Source organism: Podarcis tiliguerta (assembly GCF_965153285.1).
Source record: "Podarcis tiliguerta genome assembly, chromosome: 8".
NCBI classification, from domain to species: domain Eukaryota; kingdom Metazoa; phylum Chordata; class Lepidosauria; order Squamata; family Lacertidae; genus Podarcis; species Podarcis tiliguerta.
In genome coordinates, this window is record NC_139541.1 from 3,808,139 (window position 1) to 3,831,466 (window position 23,328).

The following is a 23,328-nucleotide window of genomic DNA, read 5'->3' on the forward strand; positions in this document are numbered from 1 at the left end:
GGTCAAACTGCTCACCTGCTTTCCCCCTTTTTGATGCCTCCCCAAAATTAGGAGAGGGAAAGTTCCTGTTTTGCACCATCGCTACCAAGCGGTCACTTCAAGCCACATCACAGAAAGGTTAAGACAGTCACCATGGTTACATCAGGATGATGTCACACCTGTTTCAAAGAGTCTCGTCTCCTTTGATAATTTTACGAGCTCATACAGAGATCTAGGGAACAGGGAGAGAGGGAAATCATGGCTTGCCTGTCATAAACCCGGGGCACCTTTTGGATGCTCTTTGGATGCAAAGGAACTCCAAGAAAATCCACACATACACACCAACTGTGGATGAGAAGCAAGCCTCAGAAGCTGACAACCAGGAGGTGTGTGTGTGTGTGTGTGTATCATTTAGTGCAATATTACACACACACACACACACACACACACACACACACAAACAGCTTTCACAGTTGGCCGTACTTCCACTTCCAAATCCCCCTTCAGTGCTTTTGTCTTTTTAAAAGTATACAAAGAAACAGTACCTCCAGCGCTGGCTTTCGATCCCGTGTGCTGGCGTCTTTATTGTCCTTTATTTCCACCTGCAGAGGAATTTTTTAAAAAGAAAAAGAAAGAAAGAAAACAACAACTATCAAAACTAAATTTTAGAAAGCAGCCGAAGCAAAACAACAACAACGAGGTATCCAGCAAGATGCAAGAGAGCTTTAATTTGCCAGGCCTGTGGTGGGTTATTTAAATGTTCATCCTCCATTTACAATAATCCTCTCAGGCGGCGGAGGAGGAGGAAGGGATGGTGCGGGAGGCTTGCATTTATTTTTTTAAAGGTCTCTGAACATAAACATAAGAAAGGAATCCATTTGTTACCTCGCCCCAAACCTTCCTTCTGCAGCTTCCCACTCTGCCGGCCCGCTTCCCTTTGCTGCCTCCCAGCCAGCTCGCCTCCCCCCAAAAGCCAGCCTTCCTTCAGCCCCAGGGAGCCTCCTCCATCGCTACCAAGCAGCCATCTTGCCTCATTCTCCTTGAAGCGGCGGCACAGACACCCTGGTGCAGTCAGGGGCTTTTCTCCTGCCAGACTCTAGAGTCATTATCATACTGCCGAGCTCCCAGCCCTCTTCCCCCCCTCCCCACCAAACAAGCAGGGTGGACGTGACATGCATGCCCAGGCTTCCGCCTGCCTGCCTGCCTGCCTCACAGGAGGAGGGGCAGGGCGAGGGGAGGGGTGGGGTGGGGGAAACCCAACCCTCCCAGCAGCAGCAGCAGCCAGAGCAGCCAGAGCGGTGAGGGTGGGCAGGGCTTTGCAGCTGCCTCCCCAGAGCTCTCACCTGCCTCACAGAGGCAGCAGTCCAAAGCACGGAGAAGGACGAGGAGGGTCACCCAGAGCTGTCACCACTGCTCTACTGACCCAGTGCCACTCCGGCCAAGATCTGTCCACCAGGGACGGAGCTGGGACTCTGCTACTTCCCCTGCATGGACACATTACTGAGGGAAGCAGCTCTCGGAGGAGGAAGTCCACAGCAAGGATGAGGCCATTCGCTCACGTGGGCCAATTCTCGCGGAGGAGGAACTGCGCCTGCCAGGGCCAGTTTGGCAAGGAGTAAGGCAGGCATCTCCAAGAATGCCATGAACGCCTGGCAAGGGCACCACGGCCACGTGTGGCTCTGCACGAAACAAATAATGCTGTGCATTTCCCCCACCACCACAGTTTTTAATATTACGACAGTACAAAAATTTTAATAACAGATTGAAAAATGCACCCACAAACAAACCACATACAAAGAAAAAAAATCAAAAGATATAAAGTTCAAAGACTTGGTTAGCAATAATTGTTCCTATTAGAACTCTTTAGGAACCATGCAATGCATGTAATCATGAGAAACAGTGTGGTGTAGTGGTTAGAGTGCTGGACTGGAACCTGGGAGATCAGGATTCAAATCCACACCCAAAACATTACAAATCCGCCCTTTGACTGGGGAAGCAATGTATTTCCCCCCTCCCCCGGTCACAGGGTTCAACAAATGGTTTCCAATTTTATTGCTGGTTTTTCTTTTATTTGCTCACAAATAACATGTCATAGATTTTGCCATCACAGCAAAGATCCCAAACCTTTTCTAGCAATGCTCTGCATTTTTTAGTGGTCAGAGCGATTCAGCTTCCTGGTCAGGCAGGTCACCCTTTATATTTTTTTTATATAATATTTTATTAAGACTTTCACATAAAAAAAAGAAAAAGAAAAATACAAAAAGAAAAAGAAAAACAAATAAAAACAATTCCATTTTCATAATATTTCTTACATTTGCTTGTTTCCTAGACTTCCCCACACCTCCCCTCTGTATTCCAATTCAAATATTTAATCAGCAAATCCCTTCCCTCTGTCTTATCTTTATCTTTATCTCAATGTGTTATACCTTTAATTCTTCATCTTTTTAACCTTTGAATTTTCCATACTCCTTCACCACGTTATTACTAATAACCCTTTAACCTCCATCCAACGTCATTCTAACATTCATTAATTTTATAATATTTCTGTAAATAGTCTTTAAATTTCTTCCAATCTTCCTCCACCGTCTCTTCTCCCTGGTCTCTGATTCTGCCAGTCATTTTTGCCAGTTCCATGTAGTCTATCACCTTCACCTGTCATTCTTCCAGAGGGGTAATTCTTGTGTCTGCAGGTCACCCTTTATATTCCCCACACTGCAGGTCTGTATTTCATGTGTCAATTCTCCTCCACACTATTGTGGAGAAACCGTCCTTGCTCCAAAGCAGCCTGCCAAGGAACCCCTCACTCTAACGCAATCATTTCCTTATCAGCAGATTCAGATAAAAGGAAGCACTCTGCTGCCATAAAAGCATGGTTGCTAGGCTCTTTCACAACTATGCTTTCAGATGCTTTTCTTTTTATTATTTTTACATTTATATCTCACCTTTCCTCCAAAGGGCTCAAGGTGGTGTGCATGGTCCTTCCCATTTCATTCTAACCCTGAGGCAGGTTAGGCTGAGAGCCAGAGATTGGTCCAAGGTCACCCAACAAGTGGGATTTAAACCCTGGTCAAAATGCAAGACGCAATCTGTCTAATGAAGAGAAGACATAGCCAGTTTAGGTGGCTTTTAAAGGGGGGGGGGTAGAAAACTTCATGGAGAGGACTATCCATGATGATCAGCCATGACAGCCTTTACATCCACAATCTCCAACCTGGTGCCTTCCTGATGTTTTGTACTACAACTCTTATTAGTTCCAACATCTTACAGCTCCATTGTTTGAGGCTGACAACATCTGGAGGGCCGCTGACTGGGGATGGCTGCCTGAGACAGAGACGGTACATCTGGGAATGCCAGATGCTGGATGAAAAGGAACAACAGGCGAAAACCGAGGTGTGTCACTGACCAGCCATTGCTGTAATCCAAATGCTGAACTAGGTGGATATTTGGTCCAATTCAGCAGGGCTCTTCAGTTCGCAACAGATTTCCCCCCCTGACAGGTAGGCTTTCTATTATGCAATTCCTCACATCCAACTCGAAACTGAGCAATCCAACAAAGCTTTTGCTGCTCAAGAGTCTGCTGAAAGTATAAGGTTATAAACTTGATCTAGGTAGCAAGGTGTGTGGAATGTGAGTCTTCATAGTATCATAGAATCACAGAACTGTAGAGTTGGAAGGAATCCCAAGGGTCATCTACTCCAACCCCCTGAGACGCATGAATCTTTTGCCCAATGTGAGGCTTGAACCCACAACCCCGAGATTAAGAGTCCATGCTCTACTGGCTAAGCAGTCCCAGGATAAAGGCTATGTTTCCTTAGGCTGATGGATCACAGTTTGCAGGCAATGTTTGCAGGACTAACATCATTCCTCTCAGAATGGTCTTTGTTGTGTCATTCAAACAAGAAAAAAGGTGTGTCCCTTATTGCAACAGAGGGCCCTACAGGAACACAGCAGACACAGAAGGGTGACACCCGGCTCCCAAACACATTTGCACAATCAACCTTCATAGCTTATTCCTCATGCACAGGAACATCTCAGACAGCCAAGCACATTCATGCAGACATGCAAAATACATGGAAATGTGCTCTTAAAGAGAAGGCTGCGTGACCAGTCACATTCTGCTCTACAAGATCTGCACAGACTTGTCCCATCATCTATAGAAATCCGTCCCAGATTGAAATCAGCTGCCTACATGAAAAGAATTCACTCTACCACAATCCAGCACATTTCTGGAATCAGCAGATGCAAGTAAACTGGTTGCCAGACCTGTTTGTGCCTGCCAGAGGCTGAATGCTCCTCATGACTACAGGTGCCGTGCAAGGGGGTGGCAAGCCTTTTCAGCTGGAGGCCTGCATTTCCCTCCAAGGCTTGCATGCCAGCAGTGGGCGTGGCCAAAGCAAAAGTGGGCATGGCCAGCCCATATTCACACAGGACCTGAGCCCGCACGCACGCAAGCAAGCACACACTACACACTCCCAATCCCAGTTGATAAAGCTGCCTCCAGGAAAGAAGAGGGAACCCACTGTGAGCCTCTGAGGGAAGAGACATAGGTGATGCTGAAAACACCGGAGATGAGAGTGCGCTCAAAACGTTGCCAAATGAAATGTCCAAAGCCAAAGAAGGCTGAGGAGCTCCAGCAACCAGGAGGTCGTGAGCCTGCCTGATGCCCTGCACCCCTGTCCACTGCTCTCTGCATGCCCAGCCGAAGGAGAACGCCTTATGCCAGCTAAGATAATGTGGGTAAAGCTGCTTAATTTGCATAATGCATACAAGTTGCATAGTTCAGATTTTCTTTTTTCCTTTTTCCTTTGTGATTTAATGAAGCACAGCCCTGGGTAGCAACATGAACAAGTTACTATAAGTTACTATTGCAAGGCATTGGAGTCTTATAAAGGAAGGAGAAAGATTGACACATGGGGTAAAAAAAGCCACACACAACATGCCATTGGGTGCCATTGAACCTGGGTCCAAAACAATTGCAGATTGCCACTTAGGGCAGTTGAGCTCACAGAAACAGTTAACTGGCCCCACTTATGCTTCCATAGGGTAGGGTTTCTCCCCTACAGCTGTATCCAAGTTTGGAACATCCATAAGCTCAATGCAGCTGCCTCTGTCCCCACCCTGCCTCTAAGCAGGAGAGGAGATGGAGGCTCTGCTCATCACCCTGGCTATAGATCTTCCATCATGACATCCCTTCCAGAGGGATTGTGGAAGACTGGGCAGCATATGTGGTTGCCACCATTTTATCTTCACAACAACCTTGTGAGGCAGGTTAGGATGAGAGGGATCATGCAGCCAAGTGCCATCAGGATTTCAATCAGGGTCTCCCCAGGCCTGATCCAAAACTCTTAATCACACAACATAGTGATTCTTTGTTAGCCAGCTAAGCCTCTAAGGCCAAAAACCAAGAGAAGAGAAATCAGGAAGCACCTCTATCTACTTGTGTGGAAGGAGCCAAAACTTCCTCCAGGCAAAGGACACATTTGCAAGCCTGTTCAAGAGCAATTTTCACCAGCAGGAAAGCCAGCAGGTATTAAGCTGGTCAATGAGGAACCCTATAGCTTTCACACTCCTCTGCCATCCTTAGCCTCTCCTTTTCCAACTTGGTGTCCTGCAGAGGTTTTGGAATATAGTCACAGCAACACCACACATTTAAAGCACTCTTACCAGCCATGGAGATTCTTTGGAAACATAGTTTGTTGGGGATGTCAGAGCTCTGTGAGGTCAGCACCTTTAACCAACAGCATGGCATAATGGTTAGAGGGTTGGACTAAGACCTGGGAGACCAGGGTTCAAATCCCCACTTGGCCACAAAGTTCACTGAGTGATGTCACTCACTCTCAGCAAACCCACCTCACAGGGCTGTTGTGGGGGAGGAAGAGAACCATGTAAGACACCTTGATCTGCATGGAGGAAAAGATGGCATATAAATGCTACAAATAAATAAATTAGAGGAAGCCATGACTATTATGGTGTTTTAAGATTCTTTTAAATATATGGTATGGATATGACCAGATAACTTTCATCAGTCTCGGTGAGCACAGCTCTTGTAGTCAGTAACATCTGGAAGGCACCAGGTTAGGAAAGGCTGCCTTAACTTGATTAAAGTTGCCTTCCACTGACAGAGATAATGTGAAGCACTTAACACTCAATTGCTAATAGAAAGTGTGAATATTACTATTACTCTAAAAGCGAACTTAACCACGGGTGGAAAGTTCCCAGTGCAATTATAGCTATGCTATCTGGGGTGGAATATTGGGGAAATGAATCAAAACTAGCTTAAGAACAATTTTTCACTGGACCAAATGACCCTTTGAGTCTCTCTAGACCCTGCAATTCTATGATCTCAATCAGTTACTGACTCTGCAGTGAACTGGGTAGGTTTCAAAACCACACAAACAACCAAACTTTAGAGCAACTGGACCCACCAAAAACAAAGAACTCAACACTAATGGCTCATACACCCTGTTCCAGACATGAGCTTTACCATTGACCCAACTGCCATCACCTAAAAAGTAATGAAGTCACTTTGGGGCTGAGCGGCTGCTCAGTCATTAACCAGCACCTCAATGTGGACAGCAGCTGATGTTTAAATGAGAAAGTCTCGCTGCAGTAAAAAGGGAAAGGGTGTGGGGAGAGGACAGGTTTTCATGGGTCAGTGAGTACTTGCTTCTTGCAGTGAAGATCCCCCACTGTGATCTTTTGTAATAAATAAAAGCCATGGTCATTCACCTTTCCCCCTCTAATCAATAGTGACCTCTAGAACAAAACAGGCAGGGAGGGGGGAGACCCATTCCTCTTTTCTTTTGCAGAGGTCCACGGCCCCTGCCTGCCTCTAACACACAAGCAGCTGAAAATCACCCCTATTCGCTACAGAAACACTGTATGTCTCCTCCCCTTGCATTTAAACAACACCCGTGACAGCCCCACTGAAAGAGCTCTGCTAAAACCCACCCTTTATAGCCCCAAAGTCCAGCTGAAGAAAAAACACAGAGCAAGCACTGTGATGATAAAACAATAGAAGTGACTTTTTGAGTTACACAGAACTCTTCTGCAGGCATGGACTAAAGAACAACAAATACATAAATCACAGCTGTTACCAGTGTGTCAAGGCTGGCATTTAACCCAACAGTTTTAAGACTAAGGAGCAGATATAACCAGAAGGATACACAGTCACTCCAAAAGAGAGAGTAACAATTTTGGAACAAAGTTGGCTTTCTGTTACAATTTCATCCAACTCATGGTGATGCATATGGCTACCGTAAGAGCCCTGATGGATCCAAACCATGCTCCAGCCAGTCTAGCATCTACCATTTCCCACAGTGGCCAACCGGTTGCCCTAATAGGAATTCCACAAGCAGGGTGGAGGCTCTGCTCTGGCCCCCAGTCAGAAGCAGCAATGCTTCTGAATACCCAATGACCCTCCCAATGTCCCTGCTTTCCAGGGACAGACCCGGATTTGCAGAAGCCAACCTGGTTTCTGATTGGATCCCAGAATGTCCCACTTTTCCTTAGGATGTCCCTATTTTCATTGGATAAATGTTGGAGGGTATGGCATTATCTGACCCCCTGAGCCAAGGAGATAAGTAACTATACAACCTTTAGGAGACATCTGAAGGCAGCCCCATATATAGGGAAGCTTTTTTTAATGTTTAATGTTTTATTCTGTTTTTATATACATTGGAGGGATGCGGGTGGCGCTGTGGGTTAAACCCCTGAGCCTTGGACTTGCCGATCAGAAGGTCAGCGGTTCGAATCCCCATGACGGAGTGAGCTCCCATTGCTCAGTCCCTGCTCCTGCCAACCTAGCCGTTTGAAAGCACGTCAAAGTGCAAGTAGATAGGTACCACTCCGGCGGGAAGGTAAACGGCATTTCCATGCGCTGCTGTGGTTTGCCAGAAGCGGCTTAGTCCTGCTGGCCACATGACCCGGAAGCTGTACGCCGGCTCCCTTGGCCAATAAAGCGAGATGAGAGCCACAACCCCAGAGTCGGCCACGACTGGACCTAATGGTCAGGGGTCCCTTTACCTTTATATACACTGGAAGCTACCCAAAGGAGCTAGGGCAACCCAATCAGATGGACAGGGCATTATTATTAATATTATTATTATTAAACGGGACATCCCTGTTTTCATCTGAGAAATGTTGGAGGGTATGGAGTTGCTGGGATCCCCAGCAAGGAAGAGGTCCTGTTGTGCTCAGGTTCTGTTTGCAGGCTTCCCACAGGCATCTGATTGGGCACTTTAAGAACAGGATGCTGGACTATATGAGCCATTAGTCAGATCCATCAGGCTCTTCTGTGGTCCAACATTCTGGGTCTCTCATTGCTGGGATCTAATAAAACACTTATAGAGAGAGCAGAAGACACATGATTCTTGTCATGATATTTGCAGAGCTGGAGATAAATCATTTCTGGTCAATACTGAACAAGCTACACAGCAATCAGAGGGTGTGCTGATGAAGCTCCTTGGAGCAAGGTTAGTCAACATGGTGCCCTCCAGATGCTGTTGGACCTGCAGCCAGCATGCTCAATGGTCAGGGATGATGGGAGATACAATCCAACATCTAGGAGGCATTTGGCTAATCCTGGCTTAGGAAATGTGTGAGAACAGGATTGGCAGTGCACTTCTTTTTTAAAAACAACAACAACTAAAAACAATCCAAAAATAGTACTTTCACTATGGTCATTATGCATCACATCAAGATTTAGGGACCAGATGATCAGTCAGATCTATTCCAGATTTATAAAACGCCTCTCTCTCTCTCACACACACAGAAGTTCAGATGCAAGTTATTCTTCATTTGTTTACATAATGGCAGTGTACAACAAGGCAATTAGACACAGAAATGAAAGCAAATTTCTACAAGCCACAATCACTACCTATCAAATTTTTGCAAAGATGGACCCAACTTATTTTCACATTCCTTATGCAGCTGGCAAACTCACACGTAACCCTGTAAACTGACTGTCATGAAACCACCCAGCCACCCCACTAATATGAGTTTGCCAGATAAAAAGCAATTTTAGACAATTTGAAAACATCATGCACTGTCGGCATGGTAACACAGCTCGCACTTTCCCAACTCCAGCATCACTCTCAAAACAGCCAGGGACATCAGTGATGCAGCAAGAAGGGGAGAGGTGGGTGGTGAATCTCTGCAGAAATCTCTTGGCTTCAGAGAGAGATGTGGAAGTAACAGAAAGCCTCGCAAGGATCTGTAGGGATAATACTGCTACTCCTGGGCAGTTGCAGAGAACTGCTTTTTGAAAGTGAGCATTTTCTGTGCACTGTTTGAAGAGTAAAGTACAGGTGAAAACAGCAGCACTTTGACAAGGATGCTCAAGTCCTTGAATGAGCAGCCACAAAGGGCAACTGAAAGCTGGGCTTTGTAGTAAACTGCTGTTGTCTATTTATAAAGCCACACTAAGGTCACATTTGTGTTTTATTATTTGCTGAAGAGCAGGATAAAAATGCTTTTAACTGACTAAATAAATAATCTAGCACTCTGTTTCCAACACTGGCCAGCCAGATGCATCATGGGAAGCTCACAAGGAGGACATGAAGGGAATAGGCTGTCTGACGGGAATCTGACATCTCAGTCAGTAGAGAATGGTACAGTGGTACCTCAGGATGCAAACGGGATCCATTCCGGAGCCCCGTTTGCATCCTGAACAGAACGTAAGACGCGATGGTGTGTCTGCGCGTGTGCAGGTTGCGTTTTGCCGCTTCCGCGCATGACGTCATTTTTAGTGTCTGCGCATGCGCGAGTGGCGAAACCCGGAAGTAACGTGCTCCATTACTTCCGGGTTGCCGCAGAGCGCAACCCGAAAGCACTCAACCTGAAGCACATTCAACCCGAGGTATGACTGTACTCTTAATCTCAGAGTCATGGGTTCAAGCCTCACATTGGGCAAAAATATTTCTGCATTGCAGGGGGTTAGACTAGATGACCCTCATGGTCCCTTCCCACTCTACAGTTCTATGATTCTATTATTCAATTATGCTAGAAGCAATGCTTTTGGGAGTTCCAACTTATCCTTCAAACAGGAGTACAAGGGGCTTGATGCCCAGGGACCCATGGGTGCATTGCTACTTTTTAAACATCAAGCATTTTCAGAAAGGTGAGTCAGGTGGCAATATTGATATTTAATATTGATCAGATGGCAAGAATTGGCTCCTGACTTTTTGTGAGCTGAGAATGAGGGTATTGTATTCCCACGCTTTGAAAGGTATTATAAAGCTGCTGTGTTAAACCATTTAATCATGGTTCACCTCAGACAAAGCAGCAAGATGGGAGGAACAGACACTATCAACACCTCTTAAACATTTCCTTTGGTACTGCACCAAAGATGATTGAGCTTCCATGAGCTTTGATCCCTCTCTCAATGTGCTGGATAATATCTGGTGTACTTATAAATGCAAATTAACCCATTTTGCCTACTGTGAGGATTTCGAACAGTTTCAATATGCACTTAGGGCATAGCTGTCAATTTACAGATTTGAAAATAAGGGACCAGCAGCCAAAATAAGGGGCCTGCGGCCTCACCTGTTCCAGGCACTCCAGTCTTCCTGTGCTCCTGCAGTCTGGTCAAACTCATGCTGGTAGCTTTGAGAACACTGTCCAATCATCTTTGTAACCAGAGGTTCAACTGAATAGAATCTGAATCACATGCACCACAAGGCCTATGCAGCCTCAGCTTAAGATGGCTCCCCGGCCTGGCTTTGCACTGCAAAGTTTGCAGCAGCACAAATGGCACAAATTTGCAGCAGCAACAAAATGGCGTCCAGCATTCAAAAACCCCCTTAGCTTGCATTAACTAGCCACACACAAGGCATGCAAGCTCCACCCCCCCCAGGCGTTCTTAGACTTCTTATTGGGTGAGCAACACAGCCAAGCAACACAGTTGGAGCCTCCCTCCTCCCTGGCCGGGAGGGAGAGGAGCTGCTTCCTTTGAAATTTAAGGGTACATCATTTAAGGGACATCCATCAATAAGGGACAGCAGCAGGACATGGCGCTGGAATAAGGGACTGTCCCTCCAAATAAGGGACACTTGACAGCTATGGCTTAGGGAACTCTGTGCAAGGAAGGAAAAACAGCAATTTAAAAGTTGGCTGGCAAGAGAATCAGGAAGAAAGTCATAAGCAAGGTGGAGGTGAAGGCCTACGATTGGAGCGTGCTAAACACATCATATATTTTTTTTTAAAAAACACAAAACCAGGCACTTTGGAGTAAGCCCCCTTGATTTTAACACTATATACATGTAAAGCCAAGGGTTAAGCCAAATACCTATTAATGACAGAAACAGACAGCTAGATTTGGAGTGTGTATTCAAAAACCCAAAGTGCTGTAACAGTTGTTCCAATCCTTTTCTGGTGGCTCTTATTTAAATAGTTCTTCCCTGCAATATATTATTAAAATATTGATGGCACCCATAAGAATGAATCTGTGACAGCTTTCCAAGTCACATGTGAATTCTGAAACATATACAGTTCAGTGCAAGCAGTCCCAACAAAAATTTTGATTTACAGAAACTGTCCAACAATACCTTACCTTCACCAGCAAATAAACTTTCACCAACGGTTAAAGAGAAAAGTTAAGGCCTGGTTCAAACAACATGGTTTGACTGTCATAAAAGCACTACTGCACCCCCTCTCCCAACACCATGAACTACAATTCCCTTCCTGTTTTAAGCAACCCGTGGTTTCCCCAATCTGGATATTACAAACTATGGTTTACACCAGGAACTCCCAAACCTGCAGATCAGCAGTGGTCCATGAGCTTTATGGAGGTGCTCTGCAGAGCATCTATAAGTACTCAGCAGCCCAGTCTGCCCACAAGGTGAGCAGGATAGACTAGAAACGGCCAGGGTGAACATGAGACACTTGGAAAAGGTTCCCTGGAATTCAAGTTGTAACACAATATGTAAGAAATAAAAGAGGCAATTAAAAATGCAATTAACAGTCATACTGCAACTAGCACAGTGTGTTGCTATTGCTACAACAGGAAGAAGAAGAAAATTCAGTGGTTCACCAAGACCCTCAGCTTATTTAAACTGGATGGGGGTGGTGAGGTTTGGAAAGATATTGGAGCAGGTGAGTCTGAAGTCTGTTCACAACACAACAAGCTATGGCTTGGCCACTATGTCTGTTTACAGTGCCAAATAGAAACAGAGGCCTCATTCTGCATCCTCCTTCCTCCTGCTCCACAGGAAGGAGCACAGCTCAGGGTATAATTGCTGTAACAACAACAACAACCACCATATCTTTTATTATTCAGTTTTCATCAAATTTATATACTGCCCTTCACCCAAAGATCATAGGGAATTCACAACATAAAAATACAAAACAAGACCACAAAATACATAATAAAAACAAGAACAAAAACAAGCCACTAATCCCCTTCCCGCAAACACATTTAAAATGGCATAGAATGTTAATCAGCCAAAGGCCTGGTTAAAGAGAGACATGTTTGCCTGGTGCCCAAAGATATGCAATGAAGGCGCCAGGCAAGCCTCCCTTGGGAGAGCATTCCACAAGTGGGGAGCCACTGCAGAAAAGGCCCTTTCTTGTGTTGCCGCCCTCTGGACCTCACATGGAAGAAAGGTCAGGTGACATGCCTACACCACACACTGAAATCCGTTTCAAAAACGATTTATCAACTATCATGGCTCCCATCTAAGAAAACTGGGCACCTGCCAGCTTACCCAAGTTTCAACACACAGCAACAAATTCCAGAGTTATTTGAAAGGAAAAGGATGCTATTTAAAACATCTTTCCAACTGGCTTAAATCTTTAATGAACACCTCTCGTCCCCAAGCTTTAAAAGAGGTTGTGTCTCCATAACAGAAGTGATGGAGGACTTGGGAGGACCTCAGTTCATGACTTGGTGAGCCTTTTGCAACTATCAAGACTCAGGTCATCATACAATTGGTGGTGAACCAGGTCTGAATCCCTGGCTGCCAGCCCCCAAGTCACCGGCACAAAACCCACTGAACAATCACATCCTGGACACTTGTGTGAGGCCCACAAAACAGTGGCACAGCCAGGTCTCAGAGAAGGTCTCTAGCTCCCTCTGCCTGCAAGCCACTGTACGCCACACCTCTGGAGTGAGACATGAGGCAGACTAAACTTTCTCTGCCTCCAAACACCACCCACCGCTGACTGATTTGGGGCAGGGCAGGGGGAGCCAGAGACAGAGCATAAACATGTCCAGAGCATGAGGCAAATCTGGGGAGAGGACTGAGCGCACCGTTAAGGCAAGCTGAGGCGGCCTGCCTCTGGGGGTGGCAGGGGAAGAGCCAGTTGTCAGCAATTGTGCTCAAAATGTAGACAGCTGTCTTGTCATGAGTTAGCCCACAGATGCTTCCAGCTCCACTCGATCTACAATGTTAACCCTCTGCTCCCCACCCTGCCACACATTGCCAACACGATAAAAACCCCACCTAACTCCCAAGTGTGGCAATCAGGCTTGGGGACTGGGCGGGGGGAGCATCCATAGACACCAATGGGAGCTTTTTAAATTTAAAACTGAAAACAAAACCTAATTGCCACTTCAGGGGAAGAAGAGAGAGAGAGAGAGAGAGAGAGAGATAGAGAGAAGGAAGGTGAATGGATGGGTGGAAGCATGCTGTGTGTGTGTGTGTGTGTGTGTGTGTGTGTGTGTTTTTAACACTTGTTAAGTTGTGGGTGAACATATCAGACGACACAGCGATTCTTCAAACAGCTCTTGCTTATGCACAGGCCAGAACAGAACAGAACTGAAGGGTTCAGCCAACCTGCTTATATAGAGTTCAACTATAAAGCAACAGTAACAACTTTCTGTAACTATCCAATCCCTGAACGTCACTTTCAATTCCTTATTTGCATATGCGGACCTGAGTGAAAACTATCTACAGTATCCCCCTGCTGGCCCAGGGTGAGAACTTCAATACGTAACAACACTGAAAGCTGATGATCCTGAAAGCGTCCCGTCCCCCCCACTGGGACCCCCCCCCACACACACAAACATTGCCGCCAACAGAATGTGGCCCTTAGCAGGGTGGGGGCATTCCCATCCTTCACCCACACTGATCAGCAGCAGCCTCTGCTCTCCACAGTCTCTGGCTTCAATCTTTCCCAGCCTGACCCGGAGATACCAAGGCATGAACCGGAATATTCTGCGCTCACAGCATGTTTTCTGCCACTGAGCTGAGGGTCCGTTCCCCACCAAATAATGGAGTTCATTATTTTAACTTTTTTGGGGAGGGGTGGCAGGGATGATGTCATTTAGATTTTCTGCCTCAGGAGCCAAATGCCTTTGGCTGGCTGGGAAGGAAAAGAGAAGGCAAAAGGAAAGTGAAAAGGAGGGAGGGGGGAAGAGAAAAAGGGGGAAACAGACACAGAAGCTTCTTGTGCTTGTTGTCGTCACAAGCGAGCTTTTAAAGGCAAGTGTTGACCTGCTCACAGATCTGCTGTGTGGGTGGATTTGGTAATTGACAATGTAGCATATTTCTGACGAGTGAGCTGGTGTGCTTAGTAAGTATGGGATGATGTGTTGGCAGTGCTGTGAAATCATGTGCATCATTTCACATACCCTGTTAAACCCAACCACGCTGGCTCCCCCCCCCCCAACCCCCACCTACAGTCGGCAGCCACCGTGTTGAAGGGCAAGTGATACGGTGGGGAGATGTGCGCTCCTGGGCGTCAGAGCAATTCTGAGTCATGCTGAGAGGTGCTGGGGTGGGGGGAGCTCCTCTGCAGGTGGGTCGTTTCTAAACCCCCCCCCCCCCAAAAAAATAACCCTTCTCTGATGTAAAAATGTGTACCCAACTTTGACATAGGGAAAGTACATGCTTCAGCAAGCAGCATTTTTTGGGGGGGGGGGGAACATGCTCAAAGCATGTTTTCTGTTGCTCCAGAGGGCACAATCCAAACCAACGGATTCAAAGGACAAGAGAGGAGATTCCGACTGAACTTTGGAAAGGGATTTCTGGTGATAAGAGCTGTTTAGCTGTAGAATGGAATCCCCTGGGAAAGTGATGGACTCTCCCTCACTGGAGGTTTCCAAACAGATGTTGGATTGCGAACTGTCAGGGATTCTTTAACTGTGATTCTTGCCTTGCAGGAGGCTAGAATAGATGATCAATGGGATCCCTTCCAAATCTAGAGTTCTGTGATTCTATGGAAGAACGGCAGCATTAGCAGGAAGACCAGGCATGGCAAATCTGCAGCAGGAAGAGGAAGAGGAAGAGGAGGAGGAGGAGGAGGAGGAGGAGGAGGAGGAGGAGGAATTGTATTTCTTTGTCACTTTTCTTACAGAGGTAACTCAAAGCAACTTACTTTAAGAGCAATTTAAAACAATAAAAACCTATAGACAGTATAAAAATGATGGGAAAACGCAGCTGAACTGTGGAGGTTCCTGCATTGCAGAAGGTTGGACTAGATAAACCTTTGTGTCCCTTCCATCTCCAATTCTATAAATCTATGAAAAATACAAGACTACATGTCCCACCTCACCAAAAGCAGCCACAATATCCCTCAAATTAAGGGACAAAAGTCCAAGGGAAAAGAAAATATTTGCCTGGCACCTAAAACTATATGGAGATGGCAACAGGCATCATTCCCTGCCTGGAGAGAGCATTTCACAAATGGGGCTACCACCATAAAGGCTTGCTCTTCTGTTGCCATCCTCTGAACCTTCCATGGATGGAGCACACAAATGTGGGTAAGGGGTCCCACAGGCCAGGCTGTGCTGCAATGTTGGGCTGCTGCTTCTTCCCTGGATTACAAGCATTGGGACAAAGCCTCCCAAAGATCTGCACAGGTGCTGTGGCGCACACTAGAGTGGCATTCTCTTTTGGGGGACTTGACTTGTGGGCACATGCAAGCCAAACGTCAACTAAAGTACCAATGTGGGTGATGGCCACCAACTTGGACGGCTTTAAAAGAGGACCAGACAAATGCATGGAGGACAAGACCATCAATGGCAACTAGCAATGAGCATGTTACTTCAAGGGAAGTAATAGTGCCACTGTATTCTGCTCTGGTCAGACCTCACCTGGCGTACTGTGTCCAGTTCTGGGCACCACAGTTCAAGAAGGACACTGACAAACTGGAACATGTCCAGAGGAGGGCAACCAAAATGGTCAAAGGCCTGGAAACGATGCCTTATGAGGAACGGCTAAGGGAGCTGGGCATGTTTAGCCTGGAGAAGAGGAGGTTAAGGGGTGATATGATAGCCATGTTCAAATATATAAAAGGATGTCACATAGAGGAGGGAGAAAGGTTGTTTTCTGCTGCTCCAGAGAAGCGGACACGGAGCAATGGATCCAAACTACAAGAAAGAAGATTCCACCTAAACATTAGGAAGAACTTCCTGACAGTAAGAGCTGTTCGACAGTGGAATTTGCTGCCAAGGAGTGTGGTGGAGTCTCCTTCTTTGGAGGTCTTTAAGCAGAGGCTGACAACCTTATGTCAGGAGTGCTCTGATGGTGTTTCCTGCTCGGCAGGGGGTTGGACTCGATGGCCCTTGTGGTCTCTTCCAACTCTATGATTCTATGATTCCAAGATTCTATGTTCTTTCTCCAGTGTCAGAGGCAGCATGCTTCTAATTACCAGGGACTGGGAAACACAGGTGGACAGGGCACTGCAGTTGCACTCAGGCCCTGCTTGCAGATTTCACAAGGCTTGGTAGCTGGCTGGCTGGCTGGCTGGCTGGCATATGTATGTATGTATGTATGTATGTCTATACCACCTTTTCCTCCAAGAAGCTCAAGATGATTTACATGGTGTGTCCCATCCCCCCCATCTTGTACCCACAACAATCCTGTGATGTAGGTTAGACTGAAAGATGGTGAATGGCCCAAGGTCACCCAGTGAGCTTCATGGCCAAGTGGGGATCTGAACCCTGGTTTTCCAGGTCGTGGTCAACCATTACACCACGCCGGCTGTCCAAATGAGAGAGCTGCAATTTGCCTTCTCTGGGGCTTGAACTCAGAACCTTCAGATTATAGGACTGACACAGTATCTGCTGTGCTAAGAAGGCTTCTGGCTGGCCGCTGTGGAAACAGGGTGTTGAACTAGATGGGTCCTTTTGGAGTGACCCAGCAGCTAGACTCTTCTAGTGTCCTTAGGTGGGTACCACGTGGCATAACGTGTAAAGGTGGCCCTAGGCGTTTCAGTGCCTTCCTCCCTCTCTCCTCCCAAGTAGGTAAACGTTGTGAGTCAGAAGTTCCTGCCTGTGCTTCTTTGCTCTGGCTGCACAAATGCAACATGCAAAAATTGGAAAATTAGTCACTAACTGACAGGAAGGCCAGCACCAGTGGCTTACGAGACAAAAAAGCACCAACAAAGGAGTTTCCTTTCTCTGAGAAGCAGAACTACATAATGCAGAAGTGTGACAAGGGGTTTTAAATTTAGTTTCAAGTCTCCCTTTCACAGAAATTCTCTCTCCACGTGCCTCCTACTCCTAGCATAGAAGAGCAGAACAACAACAGCAGCGCTGTCTCAGTTTTCATAGGTCAGGGAATAAGGGGGAAACCCCCGCAGAACATACGCAGGTGGTAAGTATGGCAGATACTCCTCCAACCTCAGAAGGCTACAAGGGAGGCAATTCTTGGCTGCAAGGCCAGTGAGTGGGCAAGGAACCACAACCTGCACACACACACTTAAACAAAACCCTCACTGCTTCAAAAAAACATTAGGCCCAAATCCCTGCTGTGGTTTTACTGACCAGACAATTGGTATATGCCTGGTATATGCAGACACGCCCACCAACTCCCTGCCATCCCAGGGGGGAGCAAATTTCAGATTTATGGGATGTACTTCATTTTTTACTAGAAGCTCAAGATCCAAATGCAAGAGACACACATTTGGAATGAAAAGAATTTTGAACCTAGCGATTTGCTTTGAGAACTAAATACAAATTCAGTCCTGATTCAGAACTTAATAAGAGCCAGCAGCCCATCTCTCTAGCATCTTGTTTTCAGAGCGGCCAGCCAGATGACAGTTTATCCCCCAGCTTTCTTCATCACAACAATATATTTTTGAGTTGGAAGTCATTTTGTTGTTGGCATTATTAAATAACTGGAAGTCAGAAAAGTCAGAAATCTTGGCCTATCTGCTGCAACTCACCCAGAGATCTGTCAGTAAATCCTTATGTATCTTAAGGTTAGGGACGCGGGTGGCGCTGTGGGTAAAAGCCTCAGTGCCTAGGGCTTGCCGATTGAAAGGTCGGCGGTTCGAATCCCCGCAGCGGGGTGCGCTCCCGTTGTTCGGTCCCAGCGCCTGCCAACCTAGCAGTTCGAAAGCACTCCCGGGTGCAAGTAGATAAATAGGGACCGCTTACTAGCGGGAAGGTAAACGGCGTTTCTGTGTGCAGCTCTGGCTCGCCAGAGCAGCGATGCCACGCGACCCGGAAGTGTCTCCGGACAGCGCTGGCCCCCGGCCTCTTGAGTGAGATGGGCGCACAATCCTTGAGTCTGTCAAGACTGGCCCGTACGGGCAGGGGTACCTTTACCTTTATCTTAAGGTTATCTGCCAAGCCCTGTCCTACACAAACCATCTCCCTCGTGCTCTAGTCTCTAAAATGGGCAGCGCCAACCACCAGTTGACAGTTTCTGTCATCATGACAACTAGATGGAACTTTCTACTTTGTAGAATGAAGGCACACAACCACAGTAAGGAAAGAGTCACGCTGGCACATGGTTGCAGGATGACCCAAACCAATCAGCCAGGTCCCTGGACTGCAGATTACATCAATTTAAACCTCACTTTTTCACATATATTTGCATCCAAAGTGGTGTGCATCAAAGTAAACAGTGGCAATCTCATACGTAATTAAAACAAGATCATGTTTAAAAAGATATAACAAGCAATCCTACTACAGTGGTACCTCGGTTTAAGAACAGTCCAGTTTAAGAACAATTTGGTTTACAAACTTCGCAAAACCAGAAATAGTGTCTTGGTTTGAGAACTTTACCTCAGTCTAAGAATGGAATCCAAACGGTGGAAGGGCACCGGCGGCAGGAAGCCTCATTAGGGAAAGCGTGCCTCAGTTTAAGAACCGTTTTGGTTTAAGAACGGACTTCCAGAACGGATTAAGTTCGAAAACCGAGGTACCACTATATTACAAACAAAATACAATTGCAACTAACAACAGAAAGGGAGGCAGGCTTTCAAGTCCACCTAAAAGGAGGAAAAGAGGGGGCACAACTGATGTCTCCAGGGGGACCCCTACTAAGTTTTGACATTGCCACTCATAAAAGGTCCTGCACCTCATAGCTGGTGCAGGACTCCCAATGCCAATCTCACGGCTTAGGCAAAGGAGACGCTTAAAATTGACTTGACCCCAGGCCATTAAAACCATCAGCACTTTAAAAATGAGCCCAGAAGTAATGTAGTTGATAAAATAAGATTGGCATTACAGTGGTACCTTGGTTCTCGAATGGCTTTGTTGTTGAACAAATTGGCTCCCGAACACTGAAAACCCGAAAATAAGTGTTCTAGTTTTTGAACGTTTTTTGGAAGCTGAATATCCAAAGTAGTTTCCACTTGAGTGCAGGAAGCTTCTGCAGCCAATCAGAGGCTGCGCTTTGGTTTTCAAACGGTTTCTGGAGTTGAACGGACTTCTGGAACAGATTAAGTTCAAGAACCAAGGTACACTGTATATCCATTTGCTAGGTTCCCAATAGCATTCTGGACCCATATTTTGAGCCAACTGAAGTTTCCAAACAGTCTTTAACAGCAGCCCCAAACAGTGCAGCCTCATGCAGACACAACCATCCTTCAACATGCACCATTCTTCTGTGCATGGCAACCACAAAACTTTCTTTCTCTCCCTCTCTTAAAAGATCAAAGAAGTTGCCTTTTAGTATATGCAAATGAACAAGTTAAGGTGCTCCATTCATTCTCTCTCTCTCTCTCTCTCATTCTCTCTCTCCACCATGCCTGGTTGGGTCTCAAACACATCTACTCTTGCCTAAAAGAATTGAGGATTCACTTGCCTAGGTTCTTGTCCGCATGAGAAAACAGAAGTCTATAGGAATGTGCCTGGACCCGGAAGGGTTAAACCACTATCATTCAGTGGCAAATACCCCCTTTCGGGGCAAGGTGTTCAAGAGGATGGTGGCTGTCCAGATTCCAGCACACTTGGATGGGGCTGAATAATGGGATACATTTCAATCTTGACAGCAGTGGGACCTGGCCCGTTCTTCATGCCTTCTCCCCAGCTTTTGATACCACTGACTATGGTATACCGAAGCAGCTCAAGGAGAAGGGGGTTGGGGGCACTGTACTTCAGAAAATAGTGATGGGGGCACTGTCCAATGCGATCGATGGGAGTTGTCCTGTTGTGTCCCACAGGGTTCTATCTTGCCTATCATTAACATCCATATGAAACCTCTGGGAGATGTCATCAGGAGATATGGAGTGTGGTGTCACAGATATGTAGATAACACCCAACTCTGTTCCATCTGAATCAGGAGAGGTGCCTGAGAGATGCTAGACAGGTGTTTGGAGGCGATGATGGGCTGGATGTGGGCAAAAACTTTGAGGCTGAATTCTGAAGAGACACAGATGTTATGTGCTCCAAGTTCTCAAATCCAGGACATGGGAAGATGGCCTGTTCTGGATGGGGTTGCACCCCCCCCCCCGAAGGAACAGGTTCATAGCTTGGGGGTACTCCTGTTCCAACATTGTCACTGGAGCCTACAAATGTGTATTTGCAGCGGCAGCTGTTTGGTCAGCTACAGCCCCTTTGGGACTGAGATGCCTTGGCCATAGTACTCCATGCTTTGACGACTTCCAGACAAGACTATTGCAATGTGCTTTATGTGAGGTTGCCCTCGAAGATGGCTTGGAAACTTCAACTGGTTCAAAACACAGTGGTCAGTTAAGTGGCTGGGGTTGCCTCCTATAGCCTCGTTCTAAAACAGCTGCATTGGCTGCCAGTTCATTTCAGGGCCCAATTATGCTCAAGTGTAAAGCCCAAAGTGACTTTGGCTCCAAATAGCTGGAAAACTGCCTCCTTCCCCACAGATTCTCTAGGGTGTTAAGCACAGCAGAGGAGGCCCACGTAGCAGTTCTACCTCCCTCAAAGTTTGGGGGTAGTATTTTCTGTGGCAGCCCCTGCTGTGGAATTCACTCTGCACAGAGATGCCTCTGGTACCTTCATAATATGACTTTTGGTGAATGCTGAAGACACATCTCTTTAGCTTGACACCTGAGATAACAAATGTAACAAATGTAATAATCATAATCAATCATAATAATTACAAGAAGAGCCAGAAGCTGAAGGTGGACGAGGCGTTACCTCTTAACCTTCCACGAAGAGAAATTAACAATCACTAACAACCTGCTCTGTTGGGCAAGGAGCAGTATTAGAAACTCAGAAGTATAAACTAATCACCAAATGACACCTTAAACCTAGGTTACGGTCACTGCAACAGAATGTCCAGGTGCCATTTTTTCACCAATGAAGTTTCTTCTTCTTCTTCTTCATTTCATTTATATCCTGCTTTATATTTTAAAGCAAAAATCTCAAAGCCATTTACAACACGTTGTAATGTAAAATAAAATAATCCAGAATAAAACCAATTCAAGCTTCAAGGGAAATGTTTCAGATCCTTCTCTGAGTTACATTTTGCTTTCCCCACATTTATTTATTTACTTAATTCGTATAGCTGCCCCATAGCAGAGGTACTCCAGGAAGCCAGTGTGGAGTGGTGGTTGGAGTGTCGGACTAGGACCTGGGAGATCAGGGTTCAATTCCCCACTCAGTCAGGAAACTCACTGAGTGAACATGGAGTCAGTCACGGTCTCTTAACCTACCTCACTGGGTTATTGTAGGGATTAACTGAGGATGTCAAACTTGACATGAGCCAACAGTGTGACGCGGCAGCTAAAAAAGCCAATGCAATTCTGGGCTGCATCAATAGGAGTATAGCATCTAGATCAAGGGAAGTAATAGGGCCACTGTATTCTGCTCTGGTCAGACCTCACCTGGAGTACTGTGTCCAGTTCTGGGCACCACAGTTCAAGAAGGACACTGACAAACTGGAACGTGTCCAGAGGAGGGCAACCAAAATGGTCAAAGGCCTGGAAACGATGCCTTATGAGGAACGGCTAAGGGAGCTGGGCATGTTTAGCCTGGAGAAGAGGAGGTTAAGGGGTGATATGATAGCCATGTTCAAATATATGAAGGGATGTCACATGGAGGAGGGAGAAAGGTTGTTTTCTGCTGCTCCAGAGAAGCGGACACGGAGCAATGGATCCAAACTACAAGAAAGAAGATTCCATCTAAACATTAGGAAGAACTTCCTGACAGTAAGAGCTGTTCGACAGTGGAATTTGCTGCCAAGGAGTGTGGTGGAGTCTCCTTCTTTGGAGGTCTTTAAGCAGAGGCTTGACAACCATATGTCAGGAGTGCTCTGATGGTGTTTCCTGCTTGGCGGGGGGTTGGACTCGATGGCCCTTGTGGTCTCTTCCAACTCTATGATTCTATTATTCTATGATTCTACGTACTCCTTGGATAAAAAAGTGAGATATAAATGCAATAAGTTATTCTGCTTACTTGCTTAAGGAAGCTGGAAGGACCTGCCAGATGGAGATGTCAGTCAGCAACCTGGCATCCAGAAATCTCCATGTGGTCACAAAATGCACCTGGCTAATTTCTAACACTGGCACAGAGGGCTCCTTCACATGGAAAAAAGTGAACAGAAAAGAGTCTTGTGCAAATTACAACTTCCCATGGCCGCATCTCAACATTGAATCACATGCAAAGCAGTCACAGAGCAATGACCTCCAGCATGTGCTACCATACTATCCAATAAAATCAACTTTGAAAGTGCATTGCCTTCATGGCGTTTAGCAGCAGCGTAGTTTGCTTTTGCTGCTTCTACAGTTTCCCATATTCTGATAAGAGGAAGCAGCTTAAAGTACTAGCAAGAATATTCATGACACACCTCCCATCTGGCTGAACATCATGTGTCTAATTGCTAACCATGATGTAACAACTACCCTTATACGGACAGAATCCCTTATTAAACATTCGCTTGCAGGAAGGGCAGCAGATGGTTTCAAGGTACAGTGGTACCTCGGGTTAAGAACTTAATTCATTCTGGAGGTCCATTCTTAACCTGAAACTGTTCTTAACCTGAGGTACCACTTTAGCTAATGGGGCCTCCTGTGGCTGCTGCGCTGCCGGAGCACGATTTCTGTTCTCATCCTGAAGCAAAGTTCTTAACCCAAGGTACTATTTCTGGGTTAGCTGAGTCTGTAACCTGAAGAGTCTGTAACCCGAGGTACCACTGTACTCAGCTATGAGCTACAGTATCCAGACTGAAGTGCAGGCAGCTGCTCTCTAGAAGCTCT

At 46.2% G+C, this 23,328-nt stretch overlaps 1 protein-coding gene across 5 annotated transcripts in view; it reads right to left on the minus strand.

Annotated features, from left to right (window-relative positions):
- TET3 (tet methylcytosine dioxygenase 3) overlaps window positions 1-23,328 on the minus strand; it is a 105,311-nt gene that overhangs the window by 79,708 nt on the left and 2,275 nt on the right. Inside the window, exons 1-2 of one of the 5 annotated variants that reach the window (XM_083453568.1) lie at window positions 1,403-1,492; window positions 525-581 (exon numbers count right to left, since the gene is read on the minus strand). The exons of 1 other annotated variant lie outside the window; for it this stretch is intronic. In XM_083453568.1, coding sequence (XP_083309694.1) covers window positions 525-581; window positions 1,403-1,477 — 132 coding nt within the window. In that variant the 5' untranslated portion in view covers window positions 1,478-1,492. Of the gene's footprint in view, window positions 1-524; window positions 582-864; window positions 1,205-1,402; window positions 1,493-23,328 lie in introns of those variants that run through there. 3 more of the 5 variants (XM_083453569.1, XM_083453570.1, XM_083453566.1) reach the window with 3 other exon arrangements.